The sequence below is a fragment of the Staurois parvus genome, unplaced genomic scaffold, assembly GCF_062004578.1.
Source record: "Staurois parvus isolate SC_StPar_1 unplaced genomic scaffold, SC_StPar_1.0 ptg000029l, whole genome shotgun sequence".
NCBI lineage: Eukaryota > Metazoa > Chordata > Amphibia > Anura > Ranidae > Staurois > Staurois parvus.
The window spans coordinates 7,594,620-7,614,821 of NW_028317825.1; the positions used below are offsets into that span (position 1 = coordinate 7,594,620).

A 20,202-nucleotide genomic window follows, 5' to 3' on the forward strand; every position below is an offset into this window, starting at 1 on the left:
CCCCATCTCGTCAAATTATAGAATACTTGGCAATTGCGCCATCCAGAGAATGCTTTGCATTTTCTGAATGGCGCAAATGCCAAGTGGCCGGCATCCTGTGTTCAAAATGCAGCAAGGCAACTGGAACCTGGAAGTACATGTGCAGATCCCTAGAGTAAGGGGTGTCTACAGTACTTCTGTGACTGCCAGCTTTCTGGGACATTGGCCAGGTATTGTATGTACATACTTACATTGGCCCAGTCTGGACCAATGTAACTATGCAAAAATATACCATGCCTGGAATTATTCTTTAACCATTTGACCTTCTGAGGATTTACGCCCCCTTCCTGACCAGGCCTCTTTTTACTACTCGGCGCGGCACTAATTCAACTGATAATTGCGCAGTCATGCAATGCTGCACCCAAACGAAATTTACGCCCTTTTTTTCACACAAATAGAGCTTTCTTTCGGTGGTATTTGATCACCTGTGCGCTTTTTATTTTTCACGCTATAAACAAAAAAAGGCCAAAAATTTTGAAGAAAAACAATATTTTTTACTTTCAGCCATAAAAAATATATAGTAAACTCAAAGTTGGTTATAAATTTAGGCCAAAATGCATTCTGCTACATGTTTCTAGTAAAAAATACCAATAAGTGTATATTGATTGCTTTGTGTGAAACTTATAGCGTCTACAAACTATGGTATAGATACTGCAATTTACGCCATTTTTTTGCTATACAGCGCTTCACTAGTTTAACGGACAATTGCGCGGTCATGCAATACGGTACATAAATGAAATTTACATCGTTTTTTTTTCACAAATTGAGCTTTCTTTCAGTGGTATTTGATCGCCTCTGCAGTTTTTATTTTTTGTGCTATAAAAAAAAAGGCTGACAATTTTGAGGAAAAAAAACTATATTTTGGACTTTTTGCTATAAAACATGTCCAGTAAAAAAAAAAATTAAAAATCAAATTTAGTCATAAATTTCTGCCAAAATGCATTCTGCGACGTCTTTGCTAAAAAAAACCCTCCAATACGTGTAAATTAATTGGTTTACGTGAAAGTTCTAGCGTTTACAAATGGCGGGAAAGATAGTGGGATTTTTAGTTTTTTGTTATACTAATAATGGCAGCGATCAGCGACTTATGGCAGCGATCAGCGACTTATGGCGGGACTGCGGCGGACATTCTGACATTGGGGGGTACTGACTTGGAGTCACTGACATCCCCAGTGACACCAATACGGTGATCAGTGCAAAAAAAAAAAAACCACTGACACTGTACTAATGGCACTGGGGAGGAAGGGGTTAAGTTTATTTTTCAGGGAAAGGGTTAACTGTGTGAGGGGAGCGTTTACTAGGGGGCGGGGGTGTGTACTGCAGGGAACACCGCTGATCGAGAGAGAGAAACTCTTCTGTACCAATCAGCTTGTCCTGGAGCTGTCAGGGAACTGACAGAAAGCACAGCTACTGCAGCTGTGCTCTCTGTCAGTGATTGCCGCCGATCGCCGGGACATAGCCGGTAACGACTGGCTGTGACCCAGCGACTGACATCCGCGGCTGTGATCGACGAGACAGGTAGGGCGGCGGTAGGGCGGCAGCTGCCCCCTCATTCCCCTCTCCGATGGCTGTCCCACCCACCACCTCAGTTCTAGTGCTCTCCAGCCCTCTCCATTTCTGCATTGACAGTATGTGAGGAAGTCTATTATGGATCAAACCGCATTGTGTGCAGTGACTAGTAGTTGTATTTTCAGCATAGAGAAAGAGAACGGTGCCACAGAACACTTTTGTTCCTGCTAAATGTCCTTTTTGTTGAGTATTTTTTATGCTAAACAGTGCATCTGAAATAGAAAAAATAAATCACACACAAAAATTGTTCTTTTTCTAGAATATTTATTCGTTTTCTGTAGCCTGGAGTTTCCTTTTAATTATAAAACCTAGGACTTTTCATAACTAATGTGATGTAATTTACATGTAGACTATACGCTTGCAATGCAGGCACAGTCATTCTGCTTGTACAGTTCACCGTTGCGGAAGAAATGTAATGTGTTGGACATAAAATGTGACTTGATATATTTTTTAATATAAGAGAGTGCAGTCGTGTCATACAGAAGAGGCAGACACATGGCTTGTCATGTCACACTGGGTTTACTGCCGCTGAAATTAATTCTACCTCTCTTAGGCTTTCCTCCTGGGAGGAGCTGTCACCAATCCACAGTGCTCTGAAGACTTTGTTCACATTCTGAAGGTATAAAACAAAATGTAGTTTGCATCTATTGTTCTAAAATGAAGGACTTTGGAGTCTGCACGACTGGGACCACGACCCCTTACCGCACATTACTAGAACGCATTGCTATTTGTTGTTTATTCACTTTCTTACTTCAATTGATGTAACACCCCTTGAGCTCAGCTCTTCCCTGGATAGAAGCTTCAGGCGCAGCAATTGCTGGGCCCCTTCCAAAGAACATTAAAGCTCGTGATCCCATCACATAGACATTACAGAGCTGCTTGCTGTGGGTCTCCACGCGGGAGGTGATTGGTTCTCACAGGAGGGGATGCTGCAGTCAGTGCCAATAGTGGGGGCTTCGTGGGTACTGATTCCTCATCACCCAGGCAACAGCAAGAGGAGGGAGAAAATGGCTCAGACGAGCCCTTATTAAAAAGAGCTTTTGATTAGTAGGAGACACTGTATGGGCTCTGGAAACTCCAAAAGAGAAGTGGAGGTGGCTACATGACCTCAGCCCTTAGTCCATGAACTGAAAAGCTGTAAGATGTGATAAAGTAATGGAGTGATGTTCCCAGGGTCCTTGTAAACCTGAAAGGGTTAATAAGGAACGATCTTCAGGATAAAGGGCTATGAAGCTGGTAATGGAGTGATGCTTCCCAGATCTACCAAGCTGAGGTAACATAAGGGTTCATTTTCTCTCTTCACACCTGCCTGCAAGAGGTGGCAAATGACTTCAGTACCTGTAATCAGCAGTATGCCGGCAATTGTTGGGGGTTCTAAGCGTGGCCCAGTCTGCAACACGGTCATTTGCTCTGTCTCTGCTTCTCTTCCCGGCAGTGGCAGTCTATATTTTCTCTGTATGCTCATCAGTGGCTGGAGTCCTTCGGAGGTGAGATGACTAAAGTAAAACAAAGCAAAAAAAAAAAGTTACTGCTTCAATTGGCAACCTGCGCTAAACTTTGTGACATAAAATCATTTTCAGCGCCTGTGATAAAATTACAGTTCATTGCAATGTGAAACTCCCAAGAATTGTGTCCTAATTGGTTTCTCTCGGTTATATTAGTTACCTGGTTTGTGGAGTCTACTTATAAAAGTTAATGATATTTAGATTTTTTCTCAATCCCAAGATTCACTTATAGAGATGTTTGATGCTTCTTATGTTGGCCATGTTTCTGCAATTATGAAAGAAATCCAAAGACATCTATTTTGTAGATAGAATTTGCAATAGCTTTTACAAACATTGGGGGATAATTTATAAAAATGGAGCTGACAGAATCTGGAGCAGCTGTGCATAGCAACTGTGATGGACTCCTGACACCCCAACTGAGTATCTCCGCAAAGAAGCTGCTTTCCAAGCTCTGGAACACAAGGCAAGTGACTATAGCTGTGGCTTCCCCAAAAAACTAGACACCACCAGTTTTTGGAGTAAACAAAAGGAACTGCTTTATTAGAGAAACACAGAATTTATACAGAAACCATCAGATAAGAGCTGATCACATTATCATAGACAATGCTCACCCCAGACAGTCCAGCACCCACATAGGAAGCCATATGTTACAGTGATAGTTCTTTCTGGATAAGTTGAAAAGACAATAAAACAGATTTCTCCAGGGAATGTTTCGCCTGCAGCCCCAAGTCTGTGACAGCAACAACCAGCTTCTTATCTTCTAACATTGTTCACTTAGGCTTTGATAGGTTTCCATGCACAGCTTCTCCAAATTCTGTTTGCTCCAGTTTTGATACATTCCTCTCATTGTGTTTAACCACATGTTGCCCGCCATATAGTACAATGATGGGCGCAAGGTGGTTCTCTCGTGCTGGGAGGACGTCATATGACATCCTCCCATTCTAACCGCGCATGCTCGGCTCCGGGAGCGTGCAGCACGGTGATCGGCAGTGCTCTGTGTCCCTCGGACACAGCGGATCACCGATCAACGGAAAGAGCCAAAGATATCGGCTCGGTCATGTGCTCAGCTGTGTCCAATCACAGCTTATCACATGTAAATAGGGAAATGCCGGTTATCGGCATTTCTCTCCTCACGTGCTGTCACGCTGACAAGCTTGAGAGGAGAGGAGAGACAATAATCGGCATCCCTTAGAGGGGACATCTACACTGATCATCTGGGGAATGATGATCAGTGTGCCCTGATGATTTGTGTAGCCCCAGTAGTGCCACCGGTCAGTGTCCATCAGTGCCAGCTGTCAGTTCTCATCCATGCCACCTACCAGTGTCAGTGTCACCTATCAGTGCTACCAATCAGTGCCACCTACCAGTGCCAGTCAGTGCCGCCTATCAGTGTGCATCAGTGCCGGTCAGTACTGCCTATCAGTGCCGCCTAACAGTGCCAGTCAGTGCCGCCTATCAGTGCCCATCAGTGCCTCCTCGTCTCTTTGCACACACCTGTTTAGAGCCTACATGTCTGACAGCCATCCAATACCTATTATCAATAGTCTATATGATAATTTCTGGGGAAGAAAGTGTTCAAACAGAAACTTCTCCCCCAATTACTATTGTTCTCCCCATATAAGATGGCACCATGACTGTGTGCTGCTACTCTCTTCCATTTTCTAAACAGGAACAATTGTACAACCTGGACCTAAGCCAAGGGACATTGATAGGTTTCATTCACAATGGCGGCAGTGCTTATTTCCCTTCCTGGTATACCAGCAGTATAGCAGCAGTTGGCAGGAGGCAAATTTGTAGCAAAAAAAATTGCACCTCAACTGTAAGCCAAGAGTTTGGCTTACCATTGCGGTGTGCTACCAATAAACTCAATGGGCGAGTTTGACAGGTGGTGCCACCTATCAAACTCTACAGCCGGAGTTAACAATGCTGAGGCTGCAGCATGTACACAGCCCTATCAGGCTGTAATATTAGCAGTAGTGTGGGTGGCCGGCAGCTCGGCCACCTGTTTTTATCATTCCTGGCTGTTTGTGTGAGAGTGCTGAATGGATTGGTTGGTTGACTTGATGTCGTTGATGACAATGTTCAACTTTAGAAGTGGCCATTTACATCATGCTATTGAAGCTCTCAGCAGACAGAAATCCCCCTACAGTTCAGCTCTAATGAATTCCTGAATCATGTAGGGATTGGGTGCTACTACACACTCAGCACTTGGGAACTGGTCACTCCAGGTCACAATTCTGTGCTTTTCTAAGTGTGTGTGCATGGCAAAGAACACTGCGCTGGATCCTCAGTGCAGACAACACAGCATTTATCAATGTGGACAGCAGTGCAAAGCAAACTTTTTATTGAGTGCTCATGTATATTAATCCATTCAGCTCAAAATGCTTTTTCTGCCCTGGGAATTAGAAGCATGTTCCAAGCTCCATACCGATGTTTCCTTAGTGGCCAAAACTCACAAAAAAGTATTTTATTTTTAATTGTTAAAAATGCTGTATATTTAAACTGAAAGAAGTCCAGACTGCTTGGCAACGGGTTAATCCAGAAGGACAATTTTGATGTCAGGACACGGCTTCTCTATCTGTGACCTTTGCGCACATCCAGTCTCTGCAGGCACTGCAATCTCCGCTTTGTAGCATAATGAATGAGCGTAGGAAACAAGTCTAACTCCCGACTGCCATTTAGGAAGCAGCTAGGGGAAAAAAAAAAGTGTGCTGCAGTCTGAAAGTTTATTATGCTTCCTAAACGATTCCACACTGTACTCCGCTAGTTACACAACAGTACAGAAAGTGCACAATTACTGCCACAAGCCCAGCGCCTGGATTACAGACAAAGATGGCAGCATCACAGCACTCAGAACATCTAACTGTCAAGTGTAGAGATTGCAACATAAATAACCCTCTAAGAATGGCAGCGTACAAGCTACGGGAAATACGGGTAATTTCACTGTACACTAATAATGCTTTGTTAAAAATATTTTTTTCAAATAAAAGAAACCAACAAGGCTGAGAGACAAAGGCTGAAAAATGCTGCCTACAGGGTTGCAGTTTTATTGATTTCTCTATATACTAATCATACAGGGTGTGCCATTTCCATGAAAGAAACAGTTAAAGTACATGAGCTAGATGGACTTATTTTGTAAAGCAAAGAGTGCAATAGTAACCAATCAGCACTCTTCTTTTATTGCTCTGACTCTGGAACTGCATTTAGTCATTACTGTCTGCACTACTTGATAAGCGCAACGAACAACAACAAAAATAGGATTTCTGTACTCACTGCAGTATCATTTTCTCTGAGTGCATTGAGGGACACACAAGAGATGAAAAATATGACAATGGGAGAACTTTACTGGACACATAGAAAAACTTCTCTATACAGCTACTTAGTTTTCTCACTTTTTTTAGACACATGTAAAAAATGAATGGTCCACCCAACAGCAGATACTGATGGACTGAGTTGCCCATTGGCAGGTTTTCCTCTGTAAACTAAAAAGTGTAACAAACGAGAACTCGATTAAAAATATGCTGCTGGTATTAAGGATTAACCCCTGTATCCTCAAATAAACTGATCAATAGAATGCAGCGCTAAATGATAAAAGTGACAATTGCATATAGTTAGGTGCAAAATATTTGCGCTGAAACGTGCTAACAATAAATAAAAGTGTTGTCAAATGATGACGAATTAATTAGTGAATGGATGATGCAATAGTTCCACATAAACGTAGTAAATCAAATAGGCAAATGAAAAAATCTTGAAATACATATAAAAAAAAAAAAAAAAAAAGAGTCCAAAAAGTGATCAGATTCCATGCTCGTGACTTCAGTGATAAGGATTTGAAGTATGCTTGCACTCACCAGAAGCGCAATGGTAATGCGTATGTAACTATATCTGAGGTAACCTTGGTGTACATCAGGGCTCTGGCGGGGACAGGGGGCTCCACTGGTACACACTCAGCACACAGGAAAAGCACTCCAGACCTCACAAACCGGACCCTCACAGCACATAATAGGGACAGCTCCTCTCATGTATCTCCACCACAGGAATAAGTTGCCAAAAAGATAATGATCCACCTTAAATGACTCATACACAAGCCACAAAACGAAGGTTTTTGGATAGTGTAGTATTTTTATTAAGGTATTGGCATAAAATAAGATCCAGATCATGAAAAAATTGTGGTATGCTTACAAGCTATAAAGATGGTCGCCGGCCCTCCATGCAGCCTCGGCGGCGTGACATCAGTGCGGCCAGGCTCCTCTCTGGCGCATTTCGTGCGAAAGCACGTTGTCAAAGAGTCAACGTGCTTTCGTATTACTGCACATCCAGCGGGCTGATGATTAGTGGGTGTATTTAACTGCCTCCCGCCTGCCATATAGTCCAATGACGGGGCGCAAGGTGGTTCTCTCATTCTGGGAGGACTTGATATGACGTCCTCCCATTCTCATCGCGCATGCACTGCTCCGGGAGCGTGGCGATCGGCGGTGCGCTCTGTCTCTCGGACACAGCGGATCACCGATCCACGGAAAGAGCCAAAGATTTCGGCTTGGTCATGTGATCAGATGTGTCCAATCACAGCTGATCGCATGTAAACAGGGAAATGCCGGTCATCGGCATTTCTCTCCTCACGAGCTGTCACGCTGACAGCTCGAGAGGAGAGCAGAGCCGGTAATTGGTATTCCTCGGAGGGGACATGTGCACTGACCATCAGGGCCCTGATGATCAGTGTAGCCCCAGTAGTGCCACCTGTCAGTGTCCATCAGTGCCAGCTCTCAGTGCTCATCCATGCCACCTGCCAGTGCCCATCAGTGCCACATATCAGTGCCTACCAGTGCACATCAATGCCACATATCAGTGCCCATCTGAGCTGCCTTTCAGTGTTACCCATCAGTGCCAGTCAGTGCCACCTATCAATGCCAATCAGTGCCACCTATCAGTGCCAGTCAGTGCCGCCTATCAGTGCTTCTTTTCAGTGCCCATCAGTGATTCTGTCAAGGCCCATCAGTGCCACCTGCCAGTGCCTCCTCATCAGTGCCACCTATCAGTGTCCATCAGTGCAGCCTATCAGTGCCCATTACTGAAGCCTCATTAGCGCACATCAGTGAAGGAGAAAAATCACTTATTTACAAAATTTTAGAACAAAAACTAAGAAAAAACTTTTTTTTTCATAATTTTCAGTAGTTTTTGGTTTGTTTAAGAAAAAATAAAAAACCCAGAGGTGATTAAATACCACCAAAATAAAGTTCTGTCACAAAAAAATTATAACAATTTCATATGGGTACAGTGCTGCATGACCGCGCAATTGTCACTCAAAGTGTGACAGCACTGAAAGCTGGAAATTGGCCTGGGCAGGAAGGGGGTATAAGTGCCCTGTAGGCTAGTGGTTAAACAACATGGCTGGTAGGCAAGACCCCATCATGGCTCCAGCAAGAAGAAGGAAATATGAAGCCAGTTTCCAACTGAAAGTTGTAAACTTTGCCAAGGACATAACTGTGCTGCTGATGTCAGAGGATGAACATGATGATTTTGAAGGATTTTAAGTACTGGTAAGTCATAACCATTTTAATTAAAATTATTTAAATCAAATCTGATGTTTTTAAATGGTGTTAGCTCAGAGGGGGGGGGGGGGTAGTCTTATACGGCGATTATAGCCCAAAACCTATGTTTTAACTGGAAAATTAGGGGGTCGTCTTACACACCCAGTCGCCTTATACGCCGGAAAATACAGTATACTGTATGCTCAATTTGTACCAAGCTGGACCAATGTAAGTATGCAACAAAAAATATACCCGGAGTTCAGCTTTAAAGCAGAACTTGCAAACAGCCTAAAATCACATGTGAATGGCACACACAGTAAAGTGTTTTACCTGACAAACAGTCACCACTACCAGAAAGAAAAAGAAAGCCCCTGATATACAGTGCAGTTAGGCTGCACAGCTGGCCGAGGATGCACTTTTAGCCTGCTAATTACACAATGAGGGAGCAACAGTAAATTTATGAGATCAACCTGTGCTGTAAGCATGTTCATAATGTTACAGAAGGCACCGTACAGAGTAATAGAGCCCTGCCGCTATGCAAGGTGTTACAGAATGCTATAAAATATATTTTATTAGTAGAACCGCTTGACACCCACATTTTGTAGACTACTGTCCTTAGGCAAGGCTCGCCAAGCCAAGAGAAAGTTAATAAATGAAAATTACGAATTGCAAACCTGTGAAAACTCCTGATTGTGAGCACACAGTTCTGAGCCACAGGTCTCACACAGGACGTTCCTAGCTCTGAGCCTTATGTCTCACACTAATAGGAACCAATAGTGAGGTTTGTTCACAAACCAATCTGCCAGATGCAGCTGTGACTGCACAAAAAATGGGCCTCACTGGCAGCTGACAGTGGACTGTCATTTATGGTCTGACAGAAAGAGAATAAAAGTGAGTAAAACACCTACCTCTGAAAGGTAATCCTACACTGTCAAAAAAGCTTAGAGGCGTAGTCCACCCAAGGGGCCCTGGTATATTACAATGCACTGCAATTTTTTTTTTTTTTTTGCAAAATACAGTGTTATGTGATTGGCACACCTGTAGGCCTCTTTTGGCACCATTGAAGCCTGCCACATATTTAGAGATAAAGAGAGCATGCATTGCACATGTAACACTTTTAATAAAGAGAAGTGTGCTGCTGTGATGCTGAGAATGAACGTCTAAGCTCTAGTGTTTCCCAGAGAGACAAGCAAAAGTAAACAAAATGGGAGTATACTGGGAAGAAATTGAGGATCCCAGCAAAGGCCTATGGGTGTGCCAATCACATTACACTGTATTTTGCATTGTAATATGCTGGGGCCAGTACCAGAATAAGGTCATCCAGTGCCCAGGGCAAAGATGCCAGATTTGTCCATCTTCATTATGCCTTATCCCCTTGTTTCTTATGCATGAGTCAGTGTCAACATGCACCCAATTGTCTTCTTCAGCTCCAATCCAACACCCAGTTGTAACCATGCTTGTCTCTGCATCACTGTAGAGCTTTAGGTCTGCCAGCTTGTATTCAGCTCACCACTGCACCCCCATCTAAAGCTCACCTCTGCAGACCACCATCCAAAAGCTGACCTCTGCACCTCCTGTCAGCAGCTCACCTCTACACCCCACCATCCACAACGCACATCTGCACCCCTCCCCCCATACTCACAGAGCAAGATTATCGGGGGGGGGGGGAATTGTCGTCCTTCCACCAGGAAAGCATTGGGGATCACGTAAAGTGCCACTTGTCATGCAGCACCCCCTCTTGCCGATGAACACTCTGTGCCCAGGGCAGATGCCCCTCCTACCCCCACCTCTCATGTCCTGGACCTGCCTGAGGTCTCTCGTCTGCATATGCCATTCTACTGCTAAGGTAAATTTAGCCTTTAAGTGCTTCTTTTCATGGAGAAATGCAGCACAATTTTAGGTACATTCTGCTACATTTTAGGTACTTTCAGGTGCTTTTGACCTTCGTCTAGCCTGCAGTTTACTTCCTTCCTTGAATCAACCTGCTCCAAGGTACTTTTAGTTCCCATTAACTTGTCTACGGAGAGAAGCAGTTCTGATGCAAACAAAAGACATAGTCATAAGCCATAAGAGTGGATATTCCGGTTCTTACAAATGCCTATTCCTGACATATTTGCCATAACTGCATATGATCAACAAATGCTATATGGGGACTTCTACATGTAATCCATATGCAACAGTACCAGCGATGACAACTTCTAATCTTTTCATCTAAACAAAACTGTTAAAACAGTTTGCAATCCTTAGGAGCATGCAAGAGTTTGGAAATGTTGAGAAAAAACATTTTAAACAGGAACATTTCTAAAGCAGTATCCCATAGGAAATAGAACTTCTCTTACAGTGACAATTACAGAATCGTGAATTCTGGTTGTTTGATGAGCAGGAGCACTTTAGCATTGCTCTATTCTGTTAAACTCAGGTATGTTTGACACAGAGTGCCACATACCTGCTAAATAACTCTGAAATCCATCATCCTGGCATTCCTTGTCAGAACCCTGATGTCCTGCTAGCTAAATAGGCCCTGTACTCTATGCATCTTGTAATATTGGGAGAGCTTTAGCTTAGTGGTGGATGTGTTATATTGAAGTCAATGTCAGTCCGAACTGTGTTTTTAAAGGCTTGCCGGTCCACTTTTTTTTAAACAAACGAAAACAAAAGAACATATAAAGATGCCCATGCAGGAGCTTGGGCTTCACAAAGCAAACAGTCAACAAAAATGCCAAGCCATCTGGCACACTTGTTAGCAGCATCGCTGCTACCAGGCTCCCTTGGGTCAATTAACCTTTAGTTGCAGCACCTTACTTCACGGGGCCATTCCTGGCCTCTAGATATGGGGTCTTTGGGCATCCTGGATTCTCACACTCCTCTGGAGACCTATGGGGTCTTTGGGCACCCTGGGTTCTCACATTCCTTTTGAGGCCTACAGACTTCCTCCAGTCCTCCAGACTCGCTATCTATGTCAGCTTTCTCGGTCTTCACAAACTCACGCAGCTGCATTGACTCTCCCAGTCCGTGGGCAACATAGGTTTCAGTCTCCTGGTAGGAACACAAGTCTCTCTCCAAATGGGAGCCTTGAGCTATGATAAGGCCTGTCTTGTAACTACTCTGCACTCACATGGTCTGCGCATCTCCAGCAAGACTCAGGATTAAAGGCTCAGACCCAAGACACTTTGGAGCCTTCCAGCTTCAGGCCCTGATCTGGGATTACAAAACCCAGAGAATACCGAAAAGCCAGTCTTCTCCATTCAAAAGCAATGCTCTGGAGCTTTGTACTCTGCCTTAATGCGAATCCTGTGTGTCTTTTTCTTATATTCACAGCGTGGCAGGGCCTAGCACTGTCACATACCCCTCCTCTTTGTTTTGATCAGGAAAGAGCAACACATGCACCTGTCCTTGGTGGTTGGGACACCTCGGTGCCAGCTGTCAGTCATGACCTTTTTTCTGGGTGTGCTTTTAGGTACACCTTACCCAAAATCTTAACTGGGTCCCACTGCTCTCTATACTTAGTCTTCACCCAGTTTGCCACAGGATTCCTTGGCTTATTCTTCTTTTCTGGAGCTGCTCTATCTTTGCTGAAGCCTCTTCCTAACTCCCTGTCCTGAAGCTGTAGGGAATCCACTGTGCTTACTGCAAAGCCACGTTCCACCTCATCTGAACCACCTTCAACCACACTTGATGCTCTCTTTGAATATTCTGGGATGTCTCTTTGAATATTTGGGGCTGTCTCTTTGTGGGACAGAGCTGGCTCTTTGCTGGATATTTGGGAATGTCTCTTTGCTGGATATTTGGAGCTGTTTCTTTGAATATTTTGGAATGTCTCTATGAATATTTGGGGCTGTCTCTTTGCTGGACATGGCTGGCTTTTTGCTGGATATTTGGGAATGTCTCTTTGCTGAATATATGGGGATGCTACTGATGTGAGAAGCAAAGAAGAAACATATGACAAGAATGCTGAAATTGTCTGGAAGTGCCTCTGAGCTTACTTTGGTAAGTGCTGGATATTTCTAACTGTTTGCATTGCTTTTTATTAACAAATTCCATACAAATTACGTGTATAGCCCCCCAAATTATACTTGGTTCCCTGTTCTCTAAAGGGGGCGGTTCTGGGGAGAGGGCAGTTTTAGTTGGCGGTTCTAGGGGCTGGTAGGGGCGTGACCTAGGAGGGGGGCGGGTGAATTCCTGCACTTTTTCTCTGAGAAAAAAAGCCCTGCCAACCACGACTAGTTGCATCGCGTAGCGTGCCAGCAGAGATGCTCCTTGTTATAGCATCAAGTAGTGAGACCTCCAACGCATTTTATCCATCTGGCTCTCGACAGCAGACTCGTATAGCTCTCCTGACTCTCCAAGCTCTGTGGGCAACATGGGATGCAGTCACCTGACAGGAACACATGTCCCTCCTGACTGAAGTACATGGTTCTGTCTCAAAATAGGAGCCTTGAGTTATGATCATTTCTGGCCTGAAACGAATCTGGACACCTGTGGACTCACATAGCCTACAGATCTCAAGCAAGACCCGATTGAAGGTTCCATCGCCCGAGGACACTTTCAGCCTTCAACTTCAAGGCCTTGATCTGGGATTACAAAACCCAGAGAACACTGTCAAGCCAGTCTTCTCCAGGGTGCCAAGTTCCAACAATGTGCTGGAACTTTGCACTCCCTTTAAATGTGAATCCTGTGTGTTTTATTTCCTATAATTACACCATGGCAGGGCTTAGCACTGTCACAATCCTTATAGCCCTTTACACTACTATATTAAATATTTCTATAGCCTTGATTCATCAAGCTTTAATATCACTTAAAGCAGAACAGCTGTTATATATAACCATATACTTGTGTTGACTGGGATGTAATAGTATGTCCTGTCTGAATATTGTCTGTTCTCTTAATGAAAACTCTGGAATATAAAAAAAAAAATGCCTGGGGGTGTGTTATTTGCAGGCTGGGCTCACAGGAAGAGGGCTGATGGATGCTGGCCATTATTCAACCTGAAAATTAAGAAAGAAGAAGGGAAAGTGCTGGAGCGTGGGGAGCAGGAGTAGCGTATGACTACATTATTAATAATACAGAAAACTATGACTAGAAAAAAAATTGATGAAGTTTTGTTACTAAATAGCACTTAAGTCATGCCATAATACCACTGCCACTACCATCGTGCCTTAAGTGCACTTTAAGGTGCCTTAACCACCTACATACCGCCATATTCTTAAAAAAACAAAACAAAAAAAAAACAGCATAAGATGGATGTGTATTTCTGGAGCAATATTTTTTTACATGATGCTGCAGAAAACACACAGGACAGCCAATGTGTTCGTGAATGACTGGGACCAGAGCTGTCATGAGACAGTTCAGATGACAGGCACATTGTACAGAGCCAATCAGAGTGGCTATGAGGAAAGATGAACTCATGAATGGTTTACAGAAAGGCTTCAGAGAAAGGCAGCAGCAAATTCAAGATTAGAGGTTTAATTAATTTGATTTTGGGATTGTTTTTTTAACCATTTCACCATGCCCCATCTTTCTTCCCTCACTCCCCGTATCCTGCACATTAACCCCCTCATATTCACCCCCCAATATGTGACTTGTATGTCAACCACTTCACATCCTCCTTCCCCAATGTATGACCTTGTACTTTAATGATTCTCTTTACCTAGGGAACTACAGCCAAGCACCATATTATTAAAGGCATCTCCTCCCAACACTACTATTATATTTTTGCATGGAGGCGTGTAGGCTTGTACAAATTTCCCCGCTCCACCCATCTGTTGCCACTGTATCAATGCAGCTGCCAGTAATTAGTTTGCAATTGACTAATGTTATAGAAAATGCAGCAGGAGGTGTGAGACTCTGTGGCAGGAGGGCAGAGCACAGAATGCAAAGTGGGCCCAGACTGCCTGGGGTCTCCTACCATAACTGAAATATTGGTCTGGGGTGGTGTGACTATTGAACCACCTCAATACCAGCATATTTCTTCAGCAAAAAATTAAAAAAACAGTTATTAAATACCACCAAAGAGCTCTAAAAAAGATCTAACATTTATTTGGATATACTGTTGCATAACTGAGTAAATGTCAATCAACCTATCACAGCACTGAAAACTATAAAATGGCCTGGTAGGGAAGGGGTATTGCAGGGTGGTACTTGGGTGGTTAAGTGCTACTGCAGCTTGATGGACCAGGACTTGGTTATCTCTCTTGCTATTATTACGTTTTTTGTTTAGTTTTACACTTGTATAGACCCATATTATCAAAAATCCATTACAGATCCTAATAGGATATTCACTGGAGCAGCTGTCTCTCATTTATGTTGAATATGAAGAGTGCAGCTTTACATTACGGTTTGAGACAAATGGCTTTTATTACAACAGGAAGCCTATCTAATGTGATTATATTTGTTTTCTGCCCTTTGCTGTACTGCCCCTTCTGAACAGGCCTTTGTGGCTGAACAGGACCAATGAAATCACATTTAGAAAAGGTACCTGTACTAATTTGGAGTGATTCCAGTGCAATTTCAGGCCCATATAATATACAAACCTTATCAAAGTTGCATCCAAGTAGCACTACCCAATCACACTGAAAACTGGATCAAGATCGTATGGCAGTGATGTGAACCTAAGGTAATCCGTGTAATGTACAGGTCATGCAATGAGCTGTCATTATTTAAGCCTTTATGCTTTTGAAGGAAAGAAAAGAGGTACAATACAGTATTGAACTATGGCTTTACCTTTTTTCTAGCATAGTACAAGATGTGTGCGACCTTCCCAAAGATCAAAACTTGCTGCAGGCAACTACTACATGCGCTACAATAAAGAGACATATAACATATAACAAAGTCTCAAAAGCACCATATTCTCAAGGCTTTTGAGGCCTGTTTCATGCAGGTAACCCAAACTATTTGTAACCATCCCCTACTGGTATACTAGTTCCATTACTGCTAAATAAAGTATAAGGGTAGAGAGGCACCAATTTAAAAAGCTACTTAAAGACCTTAAACAACTGTGATAAGGGAATGATCAATGAGTAGCATTACTAGCTCCAAGCGGCAGCACGGGCTCTATCTCCTCCATCTTACACTGACCTCTACCCTTTCTATGTTGGGCTTCCTGCTGGCTTAAGGTCCCACACATCCATTAAGAAAACCCTTGTTGCTTTCGGTGTAAAAGAAGCTTAGGTTACTTGAATTCCATTTCTCTTTGAAAAGCCCATCCATGTACCATAACGAGCCACAATTCTAAAAAAAAACAATCTCAGCATATGTGTTTGTCCAGCTGCAACATCCAATGAGGATCATTAGCTCTGATATTAACATTATGTATGTTAAGTACATGCGGATTTAGTAAACAAAACTTCCCAAAGGTACACCTGCATTGCAAAGATACATCAGCCCAAGGCAGTAAGTAAACCTCTGACCACTAGGTGGTGCAGTTGGTGCACTGAAAATCAGGGGAAATATTTTGAAAGAAATGCAGATATTTTTGTGTTCAAAAGCAAAAGAGATATTTTGACTCCATAAAAAACAGCCAAGCAACTTTAAATAAAAAGCAAGTACTAGGTGGCCGTCTAAAGCTGTGATCAGAGGCAGATGCTAAGAAAGAACATATAACAAAATATTCCTGTCCACAAATATAACAGTTTAACATATAAGTGTTGATTGTACCTGGGCTCACCTTTGTTTGTTTAGCGGCAATTCTGGGAGGCCGATGAGACTCATGGTTCACTGTCCAAGCACCCAGAGACTGGTTGGCATAGAAGTCCATTGGATAGGTCTTCTGCCATTCTGCTTCCTTAAGAGCTACAGAAGCCTGAAAATAGCACAGGGTGATGTAAATGGAGCGCACCATAACAAAATCATGTATATATTCTTTTACTACAGCCTGCACCCCCCCATCCCCACAAGTACACCACAAAAACCACCACCAGTGCTCAAAGGAGGCAATTTCCACATAATTTAGGCAGGAACGCGGGGGAACGCAGCTCCTGCACCTCCAAGCACTGCATGTATATAACGTTAAGGGGTGTTGTGGGGTCCATTGATCCTGGTAGCTGGGAGGGGGGTCTATTTTTGAGGGAGGGGTCTATTGTTGCTTGGTGGGTCTTATGTTGCTGGGGGTCAACTGTTGCTGCGTGGGATCAACTGTTGCTGGCAGATCTAATGATGTTGGCTTCTGGGGGGGGTCTATTGTTGCTGGTGCTGGTGGTTTACTGTTCCTGGGGTCTATTGTTGCTGGAGAGGAATCTATTGTTGCTAGAGGGGCATTATTGCTAGGGTGGTCTATTGTTGCAAGGGAGGGCTATTATTGCTGGCTGCGGGGAATCTATTTTACTGCTTTTTTTATTATCATTAACAAATACAAATTCAAAATGATACTTGGTTCTGTTTTCTCTAAAAGGGGAAGTACAGGGAGGTGGGTAGGGGGTGGAAACAAGGAATGGTGCTAGGAGGTAGGTAAAGGGTGGAGACAAGGGGGACTCAGAAGGGGGGAGTTCCTGTACATATCTCTGAAAAAAAAATACCTTTATTTAGGTTTTCATGTCATTGTTCACGACAATAAATAACTGCTCTTTTGAGTTGTCCTTCATTTTTGTGGACACCTAACTTGAGCCCAGCGCAGACCTATCTAAACCTGTTTAAGAGAGCCTAGACAGGTACTAGGTAGCAGAAATATATAGACAGTATGCAACTGTAATGTGACCTTCCACAAATCCCAAGTCGACCAGAGCATTAGCCCACTGTGATATTTATAGATTCAGAACATTTTATGGTTTTGGACAAGGAAGGCCACTGGGAGACAAGCTGATCATGTTGAACCCAAGGCTGCAGATAACAATATCCTAGGCATCTCTGATATCTTATTCAATGTATATTCTGGCATTGCTTCAATTATTTAACATAAGTATTACAAAGGATCAGTCCTGTGTATGTTATATAATTTAAAAGCGAAATTGCATTAACTGAAAATACTCAATCTATAAAGTAAGCAGAAGGTTTGTCTCATGACCCCGGATGCTAATATACTGGCTAACAAACACAAATTATTTCCAAGGAACCTGCAGGCAACCTGCAGAGAGTAAAGGTGATCTCATAATGTCTGGCTAGACCTCCATGCCCTAGAATCCCTAAAAGACAGATTATTGAATATGCCTATATATTTTTTATTTTATATTGGATTATGATGGTGAAAGATGTGTTTGATGTAAAAGAGCTACCCCGCTACCAGGAAAAAAAATCCAGGGAAAATATTCCAATGACAATATGATTTAGATTGACAGATCCAGCATTGTTGACCTTTTCTGGGTCTCTTAGAACTGCTTCATCTAACAAAGAGATTGGGAAACCTATGGTTGGCTGAGCATCATGGGACACACAGGGCAACATCAGGATGTGGGTCAAAGACTGCCAATCCATTCTTCAATGTTTGCATACCTTTCACTATAATGAAGAGTACGAAAAGGGTATGAGATAATGCCAAGTATGGCTATTGCACAATTTGCTGAAAACAACAACTCACAAACACGTTTTAATAGAGATCTCCATTGGATTTAAATAACCAGCCCATCTCCAAACTGAAAAGAAAAAAACAGTGTGGGTCCTTGTCCTATGACCCATGCAGTAAGTGAAATGTAGCTGCAAGCCAACCACATAGGTATTAATGACCGCTGTTGAACAAATGTAAGAGCAGAATATTAAAGAACTAGGATCCAATGCACTAACCTGTATTACAGCAAGCACCAGGTGGACAGACACATCATTTGTCTAGTTACTTCAAGCTGTGTCCCTATTTCTGCCTTTAAAAGGAATCTATAGCCTATTTAAAGGGTCACTTAACCAAAAATGGATTTTCAGCATTTTATATACACAAGACCTATAGTACCCACACAGAAGCCCTTTGGCATTTATAGTGAGGCCCTTGGGGTCCCATTGCAAGCCATGAAAGAACATTTTCTTTACTAACTTCTAGCAGTTAAATGGTTCGGTTTTATTTCTTTAATGTGGTCTTATTTTTCCTGCCCAACCTTTTTCTCCTTTTATGTTTTTTCTTTTTTGCGTGTCCGATTTTTTTATAATACTGAGATAAATATTAAATGTACAAGAAAGGGGGCTGTAGAGAGCAGAAATGTGGAAACAATGCTTTGTAAAGGGAAAATAGAAGCCTCATGTAATCTGTCTCCAGTCTACGACTGACTCCTGAATATGTCCCCATGGCTCTAACAACTCCTATAGAATGTTTGTAGTCTCTAGAAATCTCTTGTAGCATGCTTATTGACTCTGTTCTCCTCTCCTGTTGTGAAGTCACTGACATTTCTGTAGCACTGCATTCACTGAATATTATGTGGGGTGCATTAATGGTGACAGAAGCTGCACTTGAAGCTCCCTACACCAAACAGGTTGACCATCACTGTGTTACACGGCTCAATTGCCTTATGGTTCCTTATATCTCTCCTGTAGTCCTGTGCAGTGGTCTTGGTGTTTGAGTTCCCATATTTGTACCCCCAATTCCATGCATTTTTTTATATTATGAAGAATGTAACGTCAAGAGTAGAAACACTTAGGGCCCTTTCACACGGATGCGTTTTTTCTTGCAGGAAAAATGTTTCCCTTTAAATCCTATCGGACTCTTCACATCACTGAGCTGTGAGTGCGGAGCGTTTTGAAAAGTCTTGCATGCTGCATCTTTGGTGCAGTTTTCAAAACTGCACCAAAAATGTAGCTCCCCACTGAAATTAATGTAAAATGCAGCAAAAATGCACCATGTTTTGCATTCTTCGTGCATTTTTGAGTCACATTTCCATTTTTCACTGCTGCAGGCAACCAGAAAACATGCTGGAAAAATATCTAAAACACAGCAAAAATGTGTATGCTCTTTTACCTCAATTTTGCTACAGAGCAGTGTAAAAGTAGGCTAAAGGAACCCCAGTTTGCAGTAAAAGAAGACTGCAAGGCAGGTGTAAACATGCACAGGGAACTAAGGCTAGAATTCCTCACTACTGAAGTCCATATGAGATAAAGCCAATGTGTGTACTTCACCAATGACTGAAATATCACTCATTAAACTCTGACCCTATAGAGTTCTATTCAAAAAGGACACAGATATATTGCATTTGTATTTATTTTATATTATGTTCAGAAATATTATTTACCACTTACAGCCCAAAGGTGGTGCACTCCTGAGACAACAAATGCATAGTTGTGCAGAGTGATTTACTACTATGGCGTGAACAGCCTGGGTAATTTGACCTACTTCTATTCAGCTCGATTACCAATACAAACACAGTCAGAGGACATGTTCAGAGAACAGATACACAACTCTCTCCCTGTCTTTTACATCAGGCTGACCCCCAGGAATATTCAATTAGACAAAATCAGTTAACAAGCCAGCAGCCACTGCTGGGAAGTAGCTCTGCAAGTGCTATTTCATGGAAGCACCATAAATGATGTGTTTATTTGTAAAATAAGTATACAAACAATATACTAAATAGCACAAATCAGCATATAAACAAGTAAATGGTAAAAAGAAAAAAAAGCTCCAAAACAACAGGTTTTTTTAAAAGGATAAGTTCACCTTT

At 42.6% G+C, this 20,202-nt stretch overlaps 1 protein-coding gene across 3 annotated transcripts in view; it reads right to left on the reverse strand.

Moving 5' to 3' along the window:
• Window positions 1-1,852: 1,852 nt before the first annotated feature.
• Window positions 1,853-20,202, reverse strand: part of DPH1 (diphthamide biosynthesis 1) — a 343,917-nt gene continuing 325,567 nt past the window's right edge. Inside the window, exons 11-12 of one of the 3 annotated variants that reach the window (XM_089657689.1) lie at window positions 16,305-16,439; window positions 1,853-3,104 (exon numbers count right to left, since the gene is read on the reverse strand). In XM_089657689.1, the coding sequence (XP_089513815.1) occupies window positions 3,051-3,104; window positions 16,305-16,439 (189 nt within the window). In that variant the 3' untranslated portion in view covers window positions 1,853-3,050. Of the gene's footprint in view, window positions 3,105-16,294; window positions 16,440-20,202 lie in introns of all 3 variants that reach the window. The other 2 variants (XM_089657698.1, XM_089657705.1) reach the window with 2 other exon arrangements.